Consider the following 22140-nt stretch of genomic DNA (forward strand, 5'->3'; position numbering starts at 1 on the left):
AGAATTGGGGAGGCGATTAATTATACACGAAACAGGATTTCCTCGCTAAATTTTTTTCACTTCCTACTTCATCGATGGTCGAGTATTCTTCAGGATCAGTTACCTTTTATATCGTATTCGATTCGACGATAATTGCGTACGCGTGTATAAATCCTGCCGTAGTCAATCGAACGTTCGGCGATCGAACCCAATCGAACTCTAATCGTTCGACTGACTTCGATTGGTTTCGGCAATCCAACATGATCGATCTCACCCAAAACTTTTGCCAATCGAACACAATCGAACGTTCAGAAATGGAAGCTTCAAAAATTGTACACAAATCAAGATTCATCTCCTTTCAAACAAGGCGTTGCTGTCAACAAATAAGTTATGTGTTACCTTCAATTTCAAACACAAGTACACAGGGCAGATGTCGGAGAGAGCAGAGACAGCGTAAACCGTGAAACTACCAATTCTGGAAGAGAGTGGTTATAAATGAAGGCTATCACGGGTGCCCTTTCGCCGTCGGTGTCGACGTAAAGTTTATTTTTGAGAAAGGGGTCTAGCCCATACGTTAACTGACGGTGGCCGCGGCCGCCAGCTCGGACATTGACCGTCAAAGTTGAAGTGTGAATCTTATGCCCGCTACCGTCGTTAAGCACTTCCAGTACTAATTGTGAATTTATGGATTACTTCAAAAATAAAGATTTTAGTCAATTGAAGTGACTTTTCGTTGTCATACCTCGCTAAGAGGGAAATGTTTCTGATTATTTTAATTAAAACTATTCTCACTGGTTTTTATTTTCTTTCTGCCGAGCAACATCAAACAAATCGCGTCGTTTAGTTTGATTGGTTCGATTGAGTTCGGTAATCGAACCCACGAGTTCGATTAATTGAACTCACCGAACAGTTGCAGTTCGATTATGTTCCATTCCTGAACCAATCGAACAATAATCCGTCCGATTTGGTTCGATTGATAGTTAGTTCGGTTTTGTTCGATTAGCTACGTCGAGATAAATACACGAATATCAATTCGAGAGAAATTACATCTTTGCCAGAGACCAGAAACGTGATGAACATGGCGCGTCATTTCAATCATCGCCGAAAATAAACAGCACGCTCATCATAAGACTCGTTTGCATATAACGAAATCTCACCATCGAAGTTTTCACTGAAGTATTCAACTGTTCCATAGTAATCAACGCTTTCGTGGACCTGTTTCGGAAAAGCTCGACATCTTTCGCATCAATCTTTCAAAAGCTTCCTTCACAAAATAAAGCATGGCGCTGTGACACGTTTCGATTCTTTTCCTCAGTTTTCGCGGTTTCCGCTAGGAACGCATGGGACCATGATTCCCCTTTTGGCACGTACACACGAAAAAAAGGAAACGTTTGCATTTTCTGAGTCTCGCTTGCTTGAGCAATGACCGCTCACATAATAATTGTAATGATGAAAATGACGATAAAAATGATGATGATGTTTATGATGATGTTAATAAAGATGATGATGATAGTAATAATTAACAAGCAAAGCAGAAAAACACACAGTAATTTTCAAGGAGTTATAATAACTCCTCTAGTGGGGTTAATTTAACTCCTCACAGTGGAGTTATTTTTTGGGGAGTTATTTTCACTCCAAAAAGGAGTTTAAAGAACTCTTTTCCAGCAGTAAAAATGACCTCAGATATTGAAGAGTTAAAATAACCCCAAAAAAGGAGTTATCCTGTACCTAAAATTTTTACTCCACTTTCAGAGTTAAAGTAACTCCAGAAAGAGTGAAAACAACCCATGTAAGGAGTAAAAATAACCCCATTTTTGGAGTTATTTTAACTCCAGACTGGGAGTAAAAAGGACTCTTTTTCAGGAGTAAAAATGACCCCAAATTTGGAGTTAAATTAGGAGTTAAAGTAACCCCCAAAACGGGGTTATTCTGTACCTAAAATTTTTACTCCATTTTTGGAGTTATAATAACTCCCTAAAAATTACTGTGCAAACAAACAATTTCTGACCTTTCATTGCCGCAAGCTTCTGGAACAGCTCCTCAAATGATTCATTTTCAGCTCCATCACTTGCTAAGTTGCTAAGTAATTCAAGGTCATCAGTTGGTTGTGCAAAGGCTACGAAACAATCACAGAGTGATTTCATATGAGAAACGAGACATCAGCAAGAACGAGAATGGACAGTCACATCACACAATGATTTTCACTTTAGGTTTTTATCAGTGGGTAACAGTGCAGATGTTTTCTCTACTTTGTTTGCATGTTGGATCCACTTTTCTCTGATATTATGTTTCTTTCGAATCCTAATGCTGCCTGCTGTTCACAGATCCCTAATTTCTCTTTAGAGGTCGATTATTACAGAGTTATTTTGGTGGCGACTTCATTGGTGGCGAGATGAGAGGTTACGTGCATGGGGATTTATTGACCTCAAGAACAAGGGGGTGGGGGCGGGGAAAAGAGGAAATTGTTCCTTTCTTTTTTCCTCGCACTTCGCGCTCATTCTCGTGCTCCATGCTCGCGCTCTGTCGAATGGTCGAAAAAAAAAAAAACGAAAAGGAGGAAACAAAGACAGAAAAGAAAAGAATAACTTTTGTCGATAGGCTAAAATAATGTTCCCCTAAGCTGAGAACTATCGGGCTCCAGTATGTTGTCTTTTGTGTCAAGACCCTTTACATGATGCTTTTACTTTCTAATGGTAGTTGTTTTGTCTGTTTCCTCTATTGTCTGCTAGAGTTAATCAAAAGAAACAAACGAACTAACCTTGAGGCTTGTCACTGGCTGCTAATGAACAAGTTGGGTTCTTTGAAGCACCATCATTTTTACTACTCTGTTTACTATTATCCTCTTTGTTAACTGCTTCTTGGTCGTTACTGGAAACTTTTGTAGCTCTGTGACTTTGACTCTCTGCATGCGAAAAAATACAATACAATTTTATTATTGTGTTTGATCTTCAACAAAGTACAATGTACATGTACGGCCCTCTACTCCGATTTTTTAGTGTGCAGATTCAATTAGATAAGAGTGTAGTCTGTAGCCGTGTTCATTCTACCCTGCAAGTTGCATGCATGTTGGAAGTAAAACATGTCATCTGGTTTCTTTGCTGGCCTGGTTCTAACACTGGTAACCGAGGCTGAATACTGGTTTAAATGTAAGAATGGATTTTACCTATAACATGCAAAGACTGTAGTTAAGTAGCACTCCCAGTTCTAATGAAGTGAAAAATAGTGCCAGGCATTGAGCATTTTCAGCTTCAAGACAATAGCCTAGTGCACAAATGATGTCAGAGTGACTAATTTGCAATTATTTTTGTCTGGGTTTTGTAATTTTTCTCATTTTAATGACAAAAGACAGACAAAAGTGAGGAATTGGCTAATGTTAATTTCAGTTTGTTTGTCTGAGTTTCAGGTCTATAAATAGTAACTGAGCGCAGATCTATTTTGGGCTTGTTTAATGACAGAGATAAATAAACAGAATCAAGACTGGCAGATTAACTACTGTAACTAGCCTGTGAATACAGCTGCCTCTCGTCACTCCCTGTTGCTGGAGACTGCTGAATGTTTCATGAGAGAGACTTTTGAGTTTTGTCTGCCACTTGCAAAAAATAGGTGAAAGAGGACACTATGTGTAGTTGCTACATACAGTAGTATGTCAAATCATCACCATATAATTTTTGGACAAAAACACAGACTCCTCTGTCACAAAAGTCCCTGGCAAGGGGGAGCAATGGGAAGTGGCTGTATTTGCAGGCAACAACAGTAACAAGAACATAAACTAATTAAGAATAGCATGGACAGGTGATGTATCAGTGCTCATTAAATCATACCCCTCATTTCCATATTAGGCCACTCAGCACACTGAAGAGCTTCAATCACTCTGTCTATGCCTGTCTTTTCACGAAAGTCATCTAGGATGAATGCACATTGTTATTGTTTATTGGACATTTCAATGCTAGATTTTGCAAAACATATCCTAATTCATTAATTATGATTATTTATTCAAACAAAAGGTATTTCAAATCAGCCGTAAACAATAATGCTATGGTGTAACATGAGAGTTTACTACTTTCATGTCCTGCGTCTGGTATTTTATTTATTTAACTGTTACAAAGTGAATGACATGCCACAATAAGCAGGATACCTTCCTCATCATCTTCTTCATCCTCCTCACAGATCATGTTAATGAGCTCAAATGAGTTATCCAAACACCATTTTACTACCTCTGCTTTTGACACACCTAAAGATAGTAATAAAAACAAAGATTATTATAATAACAAATTCTGATGAATCTTGACAGTTTTCCTAACAATTATTGTTAGGAAAACTGTCTGATAATAATTATACTTGCTATTATAAAAAGTCATTGTGTCTTATCACTGGGACAGGCTGTTAGTTACAGTGCAGATCTTCTAAAATCTCATTACTGCATTTATGTGCATCAAATTCACAAAAGTGCAAGACTGCTTAGTTGACAGAATAATTATTGCTTTATTTTCTTGTTTATTGATTCATATTTCTGCTTTATTGATTCATAGCCCTCATAGCTCCTGCATAGTCCAGATAGGATGCCAACAGAAATGCTTTTTTTATAGGTACATGTATGCACATGTATACTTTGCAATTCTATTTTATCCTTAGTTTTTATGTATAACGATTTGAGACAAGGGAAGGAAAAAATCAAACCAAAGCAATAAAATTGAACTACAACATATATCAGTTACAAATTATTTTTATACAAGAAGGTTCATCTGTTGACAATAATTAAATTTTATGTATGATGGTAACAAAAAATTCAAGAAAGCAAATTATTCATCTTGAGACAGGTGTTTTACCTCCATTGTCTAATTCTCCTTTACCAGAATTGATCAGTAACAAGACAGATGGATCCTTGGACTCAATGTATGACAGCCATGAGGCTACTTCCTCAAAACTAGATTTCTAGGATAGATGATAATTTATGAACAGTAACAAAACCAGCAAAATTTTTATTCACGCTGTGAATTTTATATTATGCATTATTTTCCCTTGTATTTGGTTAAAAAAAAAACTTGATATGGAGGAAAATAAAATAATTAAGATTGACAGTTTAGTACATGCTGTTATCTAATGATGATTAAAGATAAAGGTTCCTGTTTGAATAGTACACTGTAAGAAGTGAGGGGGATGAGGGTGAGAAATTAAGGTACATCTACATGTAACATGTACTGTATATACCCATGTTAGAATGTACAAATCAGTAGGATATGGGTTTTTCACCTAAAAAAACCCCGGGGGGAACCGCTGGGAAAATTTTTCTCGGTGGGGGTGTGCCGCCTGGTTCTCCAAGTCCTGACCCTATTTCAGACCAAAAACTGGCATTTTTTCACACCTACTTTAAGACCTAGTCTCTAAAATCCATACTTGTATTTAGACCTGGTCCCGGTAGTTCAAACGTCGGATAGCGCTATCCACCGGATAAATCACTATCCAGCGGATAGCGTAATTGATTTCTGTAATACTTATCCGCTGGATAGTGAGTTATCCGGTGGATGGTGCTATCTAACGTTTGAACTACCGGGGCCCGGCCTCTAGGAAGTCGTCTCATTGTTATTTAGATTAAAAAGCCAACAAAACAGATTACTAAAAATACACTTTGAATTCGCATTGATTTCTCTTTCTTTCTTATTCATTCCATAATCGCATTCATACACTCCTGTAGTTTCCTCGAATTTACCATACCCGATTCCAGACCAAAATGGGCAAAGGCTATACCCATTTACAGACCAAAACAGCTCAAAAACCATATCCTTTGGGATGGCACATACCTATATAGCTTATACAAGGGAGTACCCTCTCCCCCTCCCCTCAGGCTATTGGCTTTTTATGGAAAAAGGCACACACAAGTGCTCTGGCAAAATGGTGGATTAAGAATACAGGTTCATTGTAGTCTTTCAAAGTGCAGCTCAATTTCCTCAAACCTATCATGGTGGCAATAATGATCAGGAATCATTCATGTGGTCTGTATTGAAATCTGAGCATCAAGAATGAGAGTAAAAAATACAGATGAATCTTTGGCAGTAACAAAAATGTTAACTGAGAAAAGTTTTTATGCAGCCTCAAGCTGTACATGTATAAGGCAACATTTTGTATGATGATCATTTCTTTTCAGCCAGCAAAATGACACCTCATAAAGTTTGAGTGAGCGAAAGTAAACAACAACGCATAACACCTGTCCCATTTAAAATGTAACTTGAACTTTCAATGAAGCATTTACATTCATTCTTTTCTAAGGGAAAATTGCAATTGCCATTCTTATAATAACCTGTATTTCTCTCCCTGTAGGTAGAAGGTCAGATATCAATAAAAATGACACAAACAGAAGATGGACTACCTGTGAACATACTATCATTAAAATTAAAATATAAATGGGCCCTCACCTCTTTTTGATCAAAAGTAATAATGACACTTTGAAAATTCATGTTTCCTGCAAACTCACATTGTGGCGGCAGAGAACTAACAGAACATGCACAGAGATGCACATCTGCGGTGTAATATTTATTTTCTATTTTCCAAAGGTAAGAAGTCAAACTGTCTGACAGCTGTGTGGGCTCAGGATGCTTCTTATTGCACATTGCTGAAATAGACAATAAAAGGGCAAGGAGAACTTGTAGAAAAGTCGGTCATAATAATAGACCTTGTCACGGTTTTCGACGCCATCTTGACAAGTAGGCAAACGCGTGAGAAATTACAGTGTTTGTATGAGAATCTAATGTCGAATAATTTCCGTAAAACGGTTGTTCTGAAAAAATATCAATTGTAATCTAAAGCTACAACGCAAAGGATTGTCCTAAAAAATTTTGAGGGCGTACCTGTCCTTAAATGTCTCCCGAGGCTTGCTTTGATTTTCCATACGTTTGTCTGTAATTTTCCCGGGACTTTCTTACAGAAAAATGTATAGAAAATTTTAAAAAGCGGTTCTAGGTCTTCTAGGGCATGTAACGCCCTCAAATTTTTTCAGGAGAATTCTTAGGAGTGAAGCTTTAGTTTACAAATCATATTTTTTTTCAGAACAGCCGTTCTACGGAAATTATTCCACATTAGATTCTCATACAAATATTGTAATTTCTCACGCGTTTGCCTACTCATCAAGATGGCGTCGAAAACCGTGACAAGGTCTATTATAAAATGTAACCCTCTTTGGGAAAACGGACACTAACGCTTTTCCGTTTAAACGGGGAAACCGTTTACTATCCGTTTAAATCCGTTTACTAGGTTCATGCAAGCGTTTAAACAGTTTGCTTATCCTTTTAAAAAAAGTTGCATCCGTTTAATGCTTTAACGAAAACGTTTAAACGGTTTGCTTATCCGTTTAAAAAAAATTTCATCCGTTTCATGCATTCGTGAAAACGTTTAAACGGTTTGCTCATCCGTTTAACGCTCTAGGGAAAACGTTTAAACGGTTTGCTTATCCGTTTAAGAGGAAAGCAAGCAGCGTTTAAGAACTGCGAGCAGAACTATGAAGCATGGTCGCTCGATACTCGATGATACGTGAACTGCCGAACAACCGTAAAGTATTTTCTACGTATTTTTAGTTCTAACTTATCCTTGTTTTTAGAAGGCGAGTAATCGTCGTATCCTTGGAGAAACGGCTAAAAATTTAAATAAGTTAAAATGATTGCATCGAGAGCCGATGAAGCCATTCGTTCACAGGAGAGTGCGGCGACCGTGGTTCTGTACTTGATCTTGTGTCGGATTTGGTGAAATCGAATAAAATCACGTTCTCTTGGTTCCCGTTCAACTTTGTGCTCACTGTCATGCAATCAAAAATTAAAAGTCGAAACCATCGCACAAATAAAATCAAGAATCTGGAGGATGAAGAAGATAAATGCGCGTGATTGTGTTCTTTCCTCGGCGGGCACGCGAAGACTGAACTTGAAGGTGGTACGCTTTTATTGTCTGGCACTGGCAGTCAAGGAAAATGAAAACTTGATGCATTGCATTAATCTTGGGGGGGCATTAATGTAAGGTTTTAACGAAGAGAAGCTTGTAAAACAACAGTTTAAGCAAAGAAAAGTTTTCCATGTGAAACAAGCAATTCTCACCACTAAAAAGGATCAGATTACACGAAGAGATAACGAAAGTGTGATAGAATAGTCGCTTCTGTTGGAAAATCTGATGTTGGGGAAAAATCTAACCAGCAAATGGAAAAGTAAGAATAAAAAAGAATTACAAGCCTAAAGCGAACGACAAAGGAAAAGAAAACAACGCTACTTTTTTTGGAAACCTGCCGAGTTTATAATTAAGTGAAAACAAAATACCGACGTGCCGTACATGTCGTACATCGCATGTGCTTGTAAACATTTCATGCAGCGCAGCGAATCATTCTAAAATTCAATCGGGAAACAAAAAGCCTCGGGAAATTTCAGCGCAGGTTAAAATGATTAAACTGCACAAATATTTATCTACAAAGTGATAAGATACTTCAAGTTATTATGCTCCATGTTTACTATCCTTTTAGCGTTCTAATGTTTTTCCTGGAACGACCTTGCCGACTCATCCGTTTTCAAACGTTTCCAGCTGTCCGTTTGTGGACTTTAGTCAACCGTTTAACGGTTTAAGCTATCCGTTTTTGGGTTTTGGTCAACCGTTTAACGTTTCGAGCTAACCGTTTATATTTTTGGTCAACCGTTTAACGCTTCAAGCTATCCGTTTTTGGACTTTGGTCAACCGTTTAAATTTTTTGCTATCCGTTTAAAGAGTTACGGAAACCGTTTAAACGCTTGAGTTAACCGTTTACTATCCGTTTAGAACCGTTTTTCTTGACCGTTTAACGGAAAAGCGTTAGTGTCCGTTTTCCCTAAGAGGGTCACAAATGAGGAGCGAACAATTAAATTTGTTTTGGAACTTTTCATTGATCACACTTGCCCACCAAAAATAACTGCTGAGTTTCCCCACACAGGGAAAAAAAGTTTTTCGTCTTATGTGAATAAATTTTCTCACCATTAATGATATCTTCCGGGGAAAGAAACGAACTGCAGCTCACAACCAACACACGACCGACCTCCGCCATGTTGGATCCAGATTTTAGTGATAAGTCATATCAAGCGCAAATCTGGCGATGGAAGTTAGCCGCTGATCAGGATTGTGTGTTCTTTTGTCAGTCAGGCATTATTTACAACATGGTTGCTTAGAAATTAGACGCTGTCTGCGCTTTTCCACTAAATGGCGGTTTTTTGAACGTGCAGAACCCGTGAAACTATGCAGTGACTTCTCAAACCAGTTTTGTTATGCTAAAGATGTTTTCTTTGACAGATATTCCGCCTGGACCCACTGATATCGGAGAAATTCTTGTGAAGGTAAGCATCTTTGTGATTCAAGGATTAACAACTTGAATCACAAAGACATCACAGTGCAATGACTTTTAGTATTTCTTAACGTTAGATTTTTTTTTATAAAACAATTTGTTCATGGTACTGAAAGATAATTGTTTTTAGCTTTTCACAGCTCTGCATCTGAGCCGAACATATCTGTCCGCAGTGGAATAATTGCTTTTTGAAATGCATGATTTTGTAAACTTCTTGAAGCGGTTGAAATGAAAAAATTGTACTAACACTTTTTCCTCATAATTGTTTCTACCAAACGAGGGAACTGAGGCTCTCAAGCACGCCTAAACTTGAAATACGTTAAGCCTAGATTAAACGCAGCACAATACTTGAAAATTAAGCTGTACAACGTACATGTACACATTTTGGCATTCTTGACTTATGCTTAATTTAGTTGTGTACCAACCTTTAGTTTTGTTTACTTTACTCGTACTGTCAAAAATGACAAAACTATCTAAACCACACAGTTTCTTTATCATCATCTTCTTTTTTTTTAGGTTTAATGGCTATTTTAAACATATACTTACCCATACTGTACATTACTTATTTTGCATTGTCAAAATAAATCTATTTAACAAGAGACTATTATTGAATCAAATTTGTTTAAGACCTGTATTATGTTGTTATTCTTACAGTAAACCCCATATGTACTAAATCTAATTCAATGCAGGTGAAGTGCTCATCAAGAGAAAAAATGGGATATTTTGGTTGTTATCAGTTGCACTGGTTACTTTGTACTTGACTTGTAAACTATACAAATCAACGATTATTCTAAACATCTTGTTCTTCTTCTTATTTTTTGAGGTTCAAGATGATCTACGTCACCTCAAAGAGCAGATTATTTCACAAGCTACAGTCTCCACAGAAGTTATTGATCTCAAGACACTTGAAAGTGCAATTGAGAGAACAGAACAAAGTGTCAGGGTAATTGCTATTACAGCTTATTAGTCAATGACTACAATGGGAAACTTACAGGTGGTTTGTGCTCTCTCAACCAAATCTGAACCTGTAAACTATGTAGTAGAAAGAGGTTTTGTGTGTGTACTTTTGGATAAGAGCTGATCTTTCCTACATCGTTACCAAACAAAGGGTCTCTACTCATTTTACCCCTGTCTCTGGAACAAGAGGGACAGAGGAAGGGTGTAAACCTGTGTGGGAATAAAATTAATTTTTTATTTTTTTATTTTTGGCTTTCTAAGCCACATTACAATGACAGTATACCAGTGCTCAACACTAATGCTTGTCCGCTAGCCTGGGAACTTTAGGGAATAGGCTGGGTTAGTACAAATATACTTCTACTAGCCCCTAGACCAGTTAGTTAAGTTGACAAAATAGCTTTTCTTAAACTCTGCAAAATACTCCTGCTTTGAAGGCTATGCATATCGTGGAGGTATCGTATTATTGACTTGCAAAACGGAAGCAATGTTAATGTAGGAAGTGGAATAGAGAAGACTGGTTCCTAACCCCCCTGTTGTTTTTTTCAGGGCTTTTTTTGGACAAGTGGCTTGCCCTCATAGGCCAGTGATTTATTTCACTTGTTACTAGCCCATTGCGTAGTTTCCAAAAAACTCGGTGTTGAGCGCTGTATACAGGAGTAAAGAGAGCTGAAACGTTTACTTTTTACTGTCATTGAAAACATCTATAGTATATTTCTCTGTTCTCTTTTACTCTAGGACAAAGCACAGCAAATCATCCACTCCACAAATAATACAGTGCTTACTTTGCCATCTCTTGAAGGACCTGTGGCAGTTTCAACCAAGAAAAAACAACAGGATGCTAACCGGTAACTTTAAACAGCATTAGTTGACTTGTGACTGTATATTAAGATTATGTACAGACTATGTTTATTGCATGGTAATAAATATGTCTAGAGCTATATATTATTATTTCCAAGAATAAATAATGAATTGCTTAAGGGGAGGTACAGAAGTCTTTGGGTGTCTTTTAATATTCTGGACTAGTTATTATTTGTTTAATCTATGATGAGCATATTCCAGCTCAAGTGTCAGCTAAATTGATCTGATAGTGAATGACGTTCCTTTTACCTTGTTTAGGACAAATGACAAAATGCAGGGTGTCTTGTTTTAAAGCTGTTTATTGGTAATTGCAGTCAGGAGCAAATTCATGTTATAGTCATTGCTTTTGTAAACATATAGCTTGTGTTTCATTGTTAATGGGTTTACCTTTTTTTACAGGGATCAGCGCATAGTTGCATTCAAGAAAAGTGGGGTTGCTCAGAAAGCCAGGTAAAACATTCTAGTTACATGTATGCTATAACCAGTAAATTTACATTGTACACTCTACAGAAACATGTCAGTTTTCATGAATTAAATATCAGCAGAGCTCCACAGCTATAAAAATTTGGTTAACTATCCATCCAAGAAATTTTGGTAGTCATGTACAACAGACTGTAACCATACGTCCGCCTGACCGCCCATCTGTCTACACCACGGGGAAACTAGAAACATCACAGTTTCTATAGCTAGCTGGCCTGCAACCTGATATTGCACATCCATGTTGTGGTCAATTGGCAGTTGTCAAAACAGGGTATCTGCTGACCAGCATCACATGAACGTATCGCAGGCTCAGCAGTCGGCCATTGAGGTTACATGCTTTTTTTAAGCTCTCTACACCTCACAAGCTCCTAGTTTTCAGCTGATTAAAGGCTCAACCCCAAGTGGATATCTTCGCAATACATGCTTACAAGTTTATTGTTTAAAGTAAATTATAAATTTTTTAATGGGAGCTTTCGCCTTTAGCTTTGGCTATTTATTATTACTGTTTGGAAAACATGAACATTTTTGTTAAATATTTATATCATAAACATGTAGTTATTCAGCATGCTGTTATTATATATTTTGATAGTTTCAAGAGCTTATTAGAGCCAATAGCAGTAGCAAAAGAGGGAAACAGACCAGGACCAAATGCCCCTGCTCCAGGACAACAAGTACTTCATTATTTATGATTAAATTTAAAGGTGTACCTGTACACCATGCCCAAATGAGCGTGATTCAGTTAAATTAGGCAAGAAGGCCAGAGAAACATTGCAGAAAACCTAGAGTTGACTCAAAACTTCCAAGAAAATCTTGTTCATCTATCCTGTACTACCTTCAAACTAATTTCATTATTGTGCATGTAAATGTTTATACAGAAACGTTTAACTGTATTATTAACTGTATTGTTTAACTGTATGAAGTCTAGTACAATGACCATCAAAAGAAAAAAAAAGAGAAAAACAAGCAAGAGCAGTGAAAGAACAGCATGGGAAGGAGAAAATTAAAGTGAAAATAGTGTCACTTTTAAAACCCATTTAACTATCCTGAAATGTTGGCCTCCGTGTATAGCTGTAATTTAAAATAACAAATGAAAGAAGCATAGTGCTTGACCTGTACACAAAGTTTTAACCAGTTTTGGGTATTTTTGCCTAGACAATGACCACAAAATGGCTGGACTAGCTTCAAATAGTGTTAAAAAATTTCTAGGAATACATGTAGATGGTTTTAAGTTCTTTGTGCAAAAATCATTCAATTCAATTCTGTCAGGAGCCAATAATCCAGAGCATACAATTCACATACTTGGCCTATTCTTACAACGGTGTTTACACAGACCAGTTTATTTTTAACATCATACTGGATTTTTTTTCCTGCGAAAATAGAGGCAAGTTCCATATGTATGTATTACAGTATGATAATGGCAAAAAGAAAAAGTAAACGCTTTGAAAACATTAGAAATACGATTTTCTTGTCTTCAGTTTTTTGCTCGTTGATTTGTGAGAAATTTGCAGGAAAATGATCTAAAAATAAAGTTGTCTGGAAAATGCTATTGCCTACGTACAAGAGAATTGTCCGCTCCAGGTTATGGGCTCCTGGTTCTCAGCGTATGAGCGCTGTTTATTGAGACGTTAGAAGACTTGATTTTGAGAATAATTGTTTTTCGTTTTTTAATGTGTAGACCAGGGATCTCAGGAACCTTAAGATCCTCAGTAACCCAAGTCACCCAGTCGCAAGAAATATCTTAAATGACAGATATGGTGTTGCCTTGCCTCACATTGTTGATAAGCATGAACATGCTTTTCAGGTCTGTCAGTTTTATTCACACTGTACTTACATTCATAACAGAGTTGTCCTAATAACTTGGTGTGCAACATTTTCTTTTGAGCACTGTTTTATTTTTTTACTATAGAAGAGGTTCCACTAAGTCTAACAGACCCCATGTATCGGTATTAACTTACGTTGCATACATTTGTATGCCTTCTCGTATTACCCTGCAGAAATGAAATTGACCTGATAACAGCAGTCAATTTCAGTGCATCTTTTTACCATGTGCCCTGACTGTGGAACTATGTTGTTCGCTAGGGTGTAAGTTGATTGTTTTATTTTAGAGGTTGCAGGTGTTTTTATGTGGTGAATTACAGTGTATTAAAGGCAAGTTAGATTTGATTCTGTGGGATAGAGGCTGTTGCTTTACTCCCAGGACTTTTTACAGAATAGTTGAATTTACCCTATGGATGCGATCTGGGTTATCCAAGACTTCCCATTTTTGCATAAGACCTTTGTATGCCCCTGTTGTTTGGTTTGCAAATTGTAAATTGTATCAATAGAGCCACAATGTTAATAAAGAATAATTGTGTGAAGAAAGTTGTCTCTATTTTACATTTAGGTCCCTGGCAAGGTTGTAACAGGCTCAACTATTGATCCACTGAGTACATTACCCAGAGCTAATAAAGTAGACCCTTCGGTAAGTAACTTACGTCAATACAAACTAACACATAAAACAGCAATGAACAGTAATGCCTGCTTTAATTGGGGTCTTTCTACTACTGAAAAGTGTGTTGTTAGATAAAATATATTATTGTTGACCAAGTGTGGGGCCAAAGTAGCTGGATATTGTCTACAATATTTTTTCTCGTTTTTATGGGCCGAAACAAAGTCGAGGTAAGAAAAGGTAAGAAAAGGAATGTCTTTTTGCAGTAGCCTTAAAACACGCGTAAATTGAAAATATCAATCAGGTGGGCCAATAGTTGGAAGAACGCAAAAAAGAGCGTTGTCAGTATCTAGCCATCTTGGCTAAATAAGCTGGGTCAATATATAATGGGTTCAAATATTATAATATGACCAAGGTAACTTTTTCTTCTCGCGGGACCATTGCGGAAAATCCAAAGCGGGCAAGATGGGGCCATCTTGCCCGTTTGAATCGCCAATCAGAACAAAAGATTCGCTTGAATTTTCCCTCTCGCGGAACCAGCCACATAATAAGGCGTGCCCGCCATTGATCAATCAATTGTTTTTGTTATTTCAGCGCACCCCTCCTCCAATCACTGAAGACGATGCACAGAAGGGAATTTTGAGCCTAATAGAACGCGGCCTTATTCCAGTAAGTCGATCTGTGAGGGAATACTCATAGCTGTTGTTGGTGAAATCTGTTCTAAGTTTAAACCAGTTTTCAACCTACAGGTTACAAGAGTTAGATCCTTGGCAAAAAGCAAACTCCAATCTCATATAGGTTCTGTCAATACCGGTTTAAGTTGAGAACAGATTTTGTCTACAATGTAGCGCGCTATATGTACGGCTGTAGAACATTAGAAAGGGGACATTTTTAAAAAGCCCAAAAGACCTGCAAATAAGCCATTTGCTGGAGATACGTGTATGTTGAAAGCTTATGAGCATTAACATTAACGTAACATTAACCACATGACTCTGATACGGTTGTATGCCATATTGCTATCCATGTTCTGCGCGGTTTTCTTGTACATGTAATAATTTGAAATAATGTACGGACAACACTTGCCTTGCCCGCGTCACCTTGCCATTAGCGATCGGAGAACAATCGGCCCAAGCAAAAAACCATGAAAATTGACGAAAGTTTGACTGAGCCAAACTGGGCCAAGGTTATCAGCTGTGTATTCCATGTAAGCCCTAGTCGTTTGGGTTCTGAACCTTGCTTAAGGAGAATTTCATTTGTTTTTCCCAAATCAACATGAAGCGTAAGGGCTTTTTCATGAGCGCGCAAGGTCAAGCATCTAGAATACTGGTTTCCGACCGAACCAAAAACCGAAACAAGCACTCTGCTTTGATAACCACCTTTTTGCCCACGTTGCACTGTTGGAAACTTGCGACACAGTGTTCCCTTAGGGATATTGCAATTCTTGTATATATAGATGTGTAGATGTTGGTTTCCTTTCGAATGCGTTGATTGCATCAGTAGGAATACAAACAGTCCAGAATTAGGGTGTTAAATGAAACTTGCAGTTTGCAAGACCTTAAACTGCCACTTATAAGCGAAAGCAAGTGCTGTTCAAAATACGTTTTGCGTTTTACTGGTTTTCAATTAAGCTTCAAAACGTCATAGTAAATCGGATTCCTTTCTGAATCAATACATTTGGAACAAAATTGGAGGGGGCTTATATCCAGCGGGGGGGGAGGGCTTATATATGACCGTATTTTTTGTTTACAGGTGGATAAACGTATAACTGGGGAACTTATAAGGGGTGGGGGCTTGTAAGCGGCAGTTTACAGCATGAAAGGTCTTTTTTGTCGTAAATTTAAGATATTTTCTGCTTCCATTCTGTTTTTCAGCCAGCAGCTGAGCTCACACTTCAGCCACCACCCGTCAGACATCACCAGGCTATAGTAAGTTAAACACAGCTTATTAAGATGTTATTTTCTCATGAGTCAAATAATGAAACAAATATCAATGATTGCTCTTTTCTTGTACCTTAAAAAAAATGATTGTAGCTCCATGAAGCCGAGCAGCAGTTTTCAAGATACACCGCACCGCCACCAAACGAGGTTGTCGGCGGTAAGTACCGTAAATGATATCGATCTAATTGACGTCCCCTCTCAAATAAACGCCCCTTTCTGATAAGCCCCCCTGTCCGTTACTCTTAAAGTCTAGGAATAAGTTAAAAGAAAATCATTCAATTTATTCAGTTTCTTGCTTGATTAACGAGGGTTTGCGCATTGTACCGTTTAATGTCAATTCAAGGGGAATTGGACTAACGATGACAACACAGTGATCCTTAACGAGGATTCTGACATCAGTGTTGAGATTTGCAAGAGTGATATGGATCTCTAGACGGCCTAGACGTATCAATATTTGTTGGACCTGGATATACCGCTATTTATAAACTGTCTTAAAATTTTCGCCGAAAGCATACATTGTCACGTAGTTTTGTAGAGATTTTTACAAAAAGGAAAATAATCGCCTCTCTCTTTTGAACGCCTCCTATCTATTAAATGCTCCCTCTTGGACCACTAAAATTAAATAAACGCCTCGGGCGCGCGGGCGTCTATTAGATCATTCTTACGTATATTACCTTTTGTATAAACAGATCAGTGAAATTCAATAAAAAGCTCGAAAAATAACAGTTTTCCAGTTGCTTCTCAGTTGCGTTGTCCTTGCCTTAAGCAAGGTTATTACTGCTTTAAAAAAAAATAACTAAATAAGATAAACTCTAAATAAACTAAACTCTAATTTTCTTGAATTTCCTTGAAAAAAAAAAAAACGCATAATAGCTTGCGAAGGTCTGTGTGTGTTTGAATAGTCACACCATCGGATTTCATCCACAAATTCATATTCTACTTCAAAATTGATTCTGGATGCTTGTGATAACGCGGGCTGAGTTTCATTTACGGCAAACGTCATTCCAGTTTTACCCACGTCCAACTCATGTATTTGTACCCGCTGGTTGTGTGCGAGCACTCAGAGATCAGTGTTCCACTGATAATATTCTAATTTCACTTTTCTGTTTCAGTTGGAGGCTACAATCTATCTGTGATTAAGGTTTGTTTCTAAAGTTCTGTCCCCAGTTGTTCAATAGCTGGATAGAGCTATCCACCGTTTAAATCACTATCCAGTGGATAGTTACATATTGTTATTAGGAAAACCAATTGCACTATCCACTGGATAGTGAATAATTCGGTGGATAGCGTTATCCACCTTTTGAATAACGGGGGCCACGGAGTACTTTTAGCTTCAATCTGCCATAAAATCGGCCACAGACATTGTCCTCAAATAGGGTAACTTCGAGGAACAAAGCAATGCACACCCCTCCGCCTCCCCTCTCCCCACCATTAAAAGTTGGGGTGTTTGTTGTTCCCCTCGAAGAGCGGCACAAAAGTGTGTGGAGGGGGTGGGGGAGGGAAAGCTTTATTGTTAAGCCAGAGAGGCCCTTTAGGGCAAAGTGTCTTAACTAATTTTGTCGCGGATTGTTGGTGCGCGCGTTAAGAAGTCAGACAAGAGTGCAAGTGATGCAAAACTAAGCGAGGCGCGCGCGCGTGATCTTCGACTCTTGCAGTTTCAAATGAAAACCTTGCTCATAGGCTACAGCAGGAAAGCTTAAGTGTTTTGGGACAATAACGCGCTTGAAATGCCAAAGTCGTATGTGTTACTTCAGTCTGTGATGTGCGTGTTTTTTTTTTTTTTTTTTTTCTGGCAGATGGACCCATCTGGTGTCCTGCAGGCCGCGCGTCAGACATCATCCAGTACAGAATCGAACAGAAGAATGCTTACCTCAGCTTCGCAACAACCAACTACTATCAGAAAGGTATGCAAGGTATTCAGGCTGAGCTCAGCTAAACATCCAGCTAATGAGGAATTGTATTTCTTGGTTTAATTCACTGAATCTTTCTTGCTGACAGGGCTGGACACAAAATTCTAAGATGAAGCCACTCCCACTAAAGGCTATAGAAGCACCAAACACAGTAAGATTTATTTGTACAGTCATTACTCTTATATGGTCCTTTACGTTCACTTGTTTATTGTATTACAAGATTACAAATGCAGTCGAACCAAAATGTCAAAAATGCGTACCACACAATTAAATGCGAAGATTTATTATCACTTACCGCGGGAGGTGGTCACTCACAAAAATCGACACATAGGTGGTCTCTTCCGAGTAGAGGTCCTGAAACATCTACTTTAAAATTTTGAAAGAGAAATTCCAATTGATGCAATTTCTAAGTCATGATACGTGTGGTTTTAAGCTTGTCATGGAAAGTTTGTGGTATAATCTGCGTTTTATGTTTAGTGAGAAAAGAGATCAGATCATTCCTCAAGTGGTCGCTTACAAGAGTTTGAAAACAATGCAAAATTATGTGACCACTTCGCCAAAAAGTAGTCGCGGTCGCTTACTAGCGGTGGTCGTTTACGGGAGGTTGTAATTATAGAGCTTTGACTGGGAAAATTTTGTTGTTTTGGATGGTCGCGTATGGGGAGTGTTTACTTACAAGAGGTGGTCGCAAATGGAGGTTCAACTGCAACATTTTGTTAAAAGGAGCATTTGTCTGACCATGTCACCGATTAAGTGAAACAAACAAGAAAAATTGAGATTATACATCATGTTGAGTTTTATTTTCTTCTGTTACTACGTAATTCTTCAACTACTACAGTATTCGATAGTTGTTGACACAAATAGGGAAAAACGTTAAAACGGGCAACAAAAAACGCCCAACTTGTTTTTCGACTTTGCTGCAAAACGAGTTGAATGTCGAATAGCGATTTTGCGCGTTTTACCACCCACGAAAAAACGAAAACCTTGCAACCTTATTTGTTGCAAGACAAATCCAAACGTGGGTTGAAATACGTACAACATCACTATTCAGTTCGTTTTAGAGCAATGTTGCAAAACAAGTCGCAGGATTTTTTGTTGTCTGTTTTACCGTAGCTTCAAGCCACCACGACGTCGATGACGACAACGACAACGACAACGTCATAAAACAATTGGTTTTATCGTCATAAAACAATTGGTTTTATGAGAAAAGCATCAGAACTCTGCACCTGCATCACGCTTTGTAGTACATTTCTTTGGTGTCCACTGCACAACTACGACTTAGAACCTCCTAATGCGACGTTTTATGACTTTTTTATAGTGAACTTGTCGTCGTCGTCGTTGATTAAGCTCCCTAATGTCCAGTCTTGTTTTCCCACCGCAGGCTGGATTTCGTCGGCAAATTTCAGTACTCGGACTTTGTCCAAGCGTTGATCGATCGTTATCTGTGCCCTCTTCTAGATCCTTGATTTAGTTTTAATCTATGTTTTTAGATTCCTGTGCCTGCGTCTACACCAGCGAATGAGCTTAAAAGTGTTCATAAGTTTGTTATTCAGAATGGAAAAACCAGAGTCACGTCTCAGGTAAATCAAGTTCAGGATCCATTGAAGTAGAATCCGTTTTCGCCATCATTACACTATAAATGTTGAGAAGTTTTTAGAATAAAAACTACTTTATGCTTACTTCAATTAATTATTGCAGATTTACGTTGGTCCTCGGTGCCGGAAAGGTTTGAATTTTACCAGATTGGCCCATTTTTCACCAAATCAGGTTCTATAACAAAACATGCAGCTGGATTTTTGAAAACAGACGTCATGAAAAGTTGAGTCGTTTGGCGAGGAAAAAAAAGGACAAAACCCTAGGTTTTTAGCCCAAAAAGCTTAAAAATTAATCAACATTTACTTTCATCTTCTCAATTCCAAGTTGAAAGAAATTAACCAAAGAGAGACAAAGATAACGAGGAAGTAGGGAAAGGACAAGAAAAAAGACTGATAGTTGCACTGTTGGTGTATTGAATTTTCGGTGTTCAGGTGAATACAAAGTAGGCAACACGAGAGCAGTGGAGACTAGGATTGGTTCAGTTGAAGTGCAGTATGGGTAGATGGGGAGGTTATATAAGAGATGCTTTTCACGTGGGCAGGCATTCTACGCGGAAATCTCGTTCAGCTTGCATCACTATTTAATTGTATTTCATTTTTATTTTCTCGGAAATTAAATACTTTTAACTTTGTCATGCTTTTGGTAATACATGAGAACTGGAGCTATGGCTCCTACCTAAATTTCCTGCCGAGTTTTTGCCCCTCTGTTTTTGTTTGCTTGTTTGCTTATTATTTTTACATTATCCTTCTCACTTTTTTCCAAACTATTTTCTTAACCTGCTTTATTTTTGAACTTGGTAGGATTACCTGGATTTCAAACAACACTACTGTCTTTCTTGGGGAAGGTAAGAACTCTTCATTGCCTTTATTTAAATTTGGAATATTTGGAAATTTGGATTCAATGCATCCTCGAAGACCCAGGGGGAATACTAGCGGCCGTCAGTTGGGTCGGCAGAAACGGCGCGGTGAAAGTTTTCAAGCACGCTCTGGTACAAGAGCCCCTGGGGACACTGCCCGTGCTTGGAAACTTTCGTCGCGCCGATTCGCCCGACTTGACTGACTGCCCCGGGGTCTCCGAGGATGGATTCAATGTGAATCAACTCACTGTTCGTATGTCACATGATATACTTTACTACGCCAACTAGGATTTACCTCGTTTTCAGTTGCTCTGGGGACGAGTTATCATCCATAGTTATAGACCTTAGGCTATGTTGACATTATACCGCACAGCTTTTCATTGTGTCACGAAAAGTTAGCTATCCGCCAAGTCGTTCACACACATCGAAACATCGTTCCAGCCCTCACTCCCAAATACAGTCAACTCCCTTTATAGCGGACACTGTAGGGACCTCAAGTTAGTGTCCTCATTAGCGAGAGTCCGTAATAGCGGGAGTTTATTTCAGTCAAACGTCTGTAATTTGGTTTTTCCTGGGATTTAGCTGCTGTCCGTTTTATCGGGGTGTCCGTTATAGCGAGGTGTCTGCAAGGCGAGAGTTGACTGTAGTGTGAACACCTATCCTATCAGGAGATGTGACTCTCCACTTTAAAGATCGCCGCCGCGCAGCTTCACTCCGTCACAGAAATCAAGCCACCATAACCGTTCTTGAGGGTAAACAGACCCTATCCGGTATGATTTTCTTGGCGGCGCAAAAATTATCCGGTATAGTGTGAACATATCCTTGGCTTTCAGGTGAAGAGTGCACTGTGGCAAAGCCTACACCGCAGACAACGTCAATGGCACGCGGGCAACTTCGTTATCGAAGCAAAAGATAATCTTAAGTCCTTTAAAATGGACATAACGCTTTTGAAACTAAATATGTGAAGTTTTTCCCCACAGTATACTGTCGTTGATTCTTAACCTGGAGGAGCTTCTCACAAACTATTGTGTTCCAATCGCTTTTATAGACGGCGACAGGTAAAGAGATTAAGTAAATCAACCAATAAACAAATAATATATGTGCTGGTGTTAGTTACAGGTTGCAATTCATCTGCTCTTTCACGATCGTTCATTTTCGCTCTCGAGTCGAGTCCAGTTAAGGTGATAGAGCTTGTTCACAGTCTACGTTACTTGTGGCGCTCTCAGCGCGCGCAGCGGAGCACCAGGGTTAAGAAAATTTAGTTGTCAATGCATCCAACAAATTTAGTTCTGCGAAAATCGTCCGTCGGTACGTACGTACGTCCACCACTTCTTGTAAGCCGGAGTGAAATTTCGGCATAGGAGGACCAGGGTTAATTGGACTTATTGATTTTTTTTGGCCGTTTTCGTTGCCGTCGCCTCTTAGCATTATACGATTTTATATGTTGTTTGAGTAAAATATATTTATTAACGAAAGCTTAGCTTTTAGCCCTGGCTGAATCTATACATGATCTTAATTTTCTTGTAGGCTTGCTGATCTTGCGTTAGTTTTTGAACTAGAACAGGAACCAACTGTAGAGGTACGTTAGGGAGACAGTATATGCAAGTGAACATAAATCCGTTATTTCATGCTCTTACTGGATAGATATTTTCTAATAAAGGCCCAGTGGCTACTATCGTTAGTGTTTTGATGTTATGAAGTTTGGCACGTTTCTTACACCTTTCACTAATGGTCAGGAGTAGAGTCTTCAAGTGTGGCTTTGGGACACCTTCTGTAAGCTTTTGTGTGATAAGGGCATTAGT

At 38.4% G+C, this 22140-nt stretch overlaps 2 protein-coding genes across 3 annotated transcripts in view; one reads left to right on the forward strand and one right to left on the reverse strand.

Moving 5' to 3' along the window:
- Positions 1-9051, reverse strand: part of LOC140936351 (alpha- and gamma-adaptin-binding protein p34-like) — a 14381-nt gene extending 5330 nt beyond the window's left edge. Inside the window, exons 1-7 of the mRNA XM_073385816.1 lie at positions 8953-9051; positions 6390-6586; positions 4806-4911; positions 4115-4210; positions 3801-3881; positions 2738-2881; positions 1988-2095 (exon numbers count right to left, since the gene is read on the reverse strand). Of these exons, the coding sequence (XP_073241917.1) occupies positions 1988-2095; positions 2738-2881; positions 3801-3881; positions 4115-4210; positions 4806-4911; positions 6390-6586; positions 8953-9022 (802 nt within the window). The 5' untranslated portion in view covers positions 9023-9051. The remainder of the gene's footprint in view (positions 1-1987; positions 2096-2737; positions 2882-3800; positions 3882-4114; positions 4211-4805; positions 4912-6389; positions 6587-8952) is intronic.
- Positions 9052-9105: 54 nt separating this feature from the next.
- Positions 9106-22140, forward strand: part of LOC140936349 (IQ domain-containing protein H-like) — a 30674-nt gene continuing 17639 nt past the window's right edge. The window contains exons 1-17 of one of the 2 annotated variants that reach the window (XM_073385813.1): positions 9106-9308; positions 10140-10259; positions 11009-11118; positions 11531-11581; positions 12201-12282; positions 13287-13412; positions 13995-14072; positions 14634-14708; positions 15911-15964; positions 16070-16133; positions 17089-17117; positions 17773-17880; positions 17975-18037; positions 19377-19466; positions 20283-20326; positions 21319-21396; positions 21866-21917. In XM_073385813.1, coding sequence (XP_073241914.1) covers positions 9240-9308; positions 10140-10259; positions 11009-11118; positions 11531-11581; positions 12201-12282; positions 13287-13412; positions 13995-14072; positions 14634-14708; positions 15911-15964; positions 16070-16133; positions 17089-17117; positions 17773-17880; positions 17975-18037; positions 19377-19466; positions 20283-20326; positions 21319-21396; positions 21866-21917 — 1293 coding nt within the window. In that variant the 5' untranslated portion in view covers positions 9106-9239. The remainder of the gene's footprint in view (positions 9309-10139; positions 10260-11008; positions 11119-11530; positions 11582-12200; positions 12283-13286; positions 13413-13994; positions 14073-14633; positions 14709-15910; positions 15965-16069; positions 16134-17088; positions 17118-17772; positions 17881-17974; positions 18038-19376; positions 19467-20282; positions 20327-21318; positions 21397-21865; positions 21918-22140) is intronic. The other variant, XM_073385814.1, reaches the window with a different exon arrangement.

Source organism: Porites lutea, chromosome 5 (genome assembly GCF_958299795.1).
Source record: "Porites lutea chromosome 5, jaPorLute2.1, whole genome shotgun sequence".
In the NCBI taxonomy this organism is placed as follows: Eukaryota; Metazoa; Cnidaria; class Anthozoa; order Scleractinia; family Poritidae; genus Porites; species Porites lutea.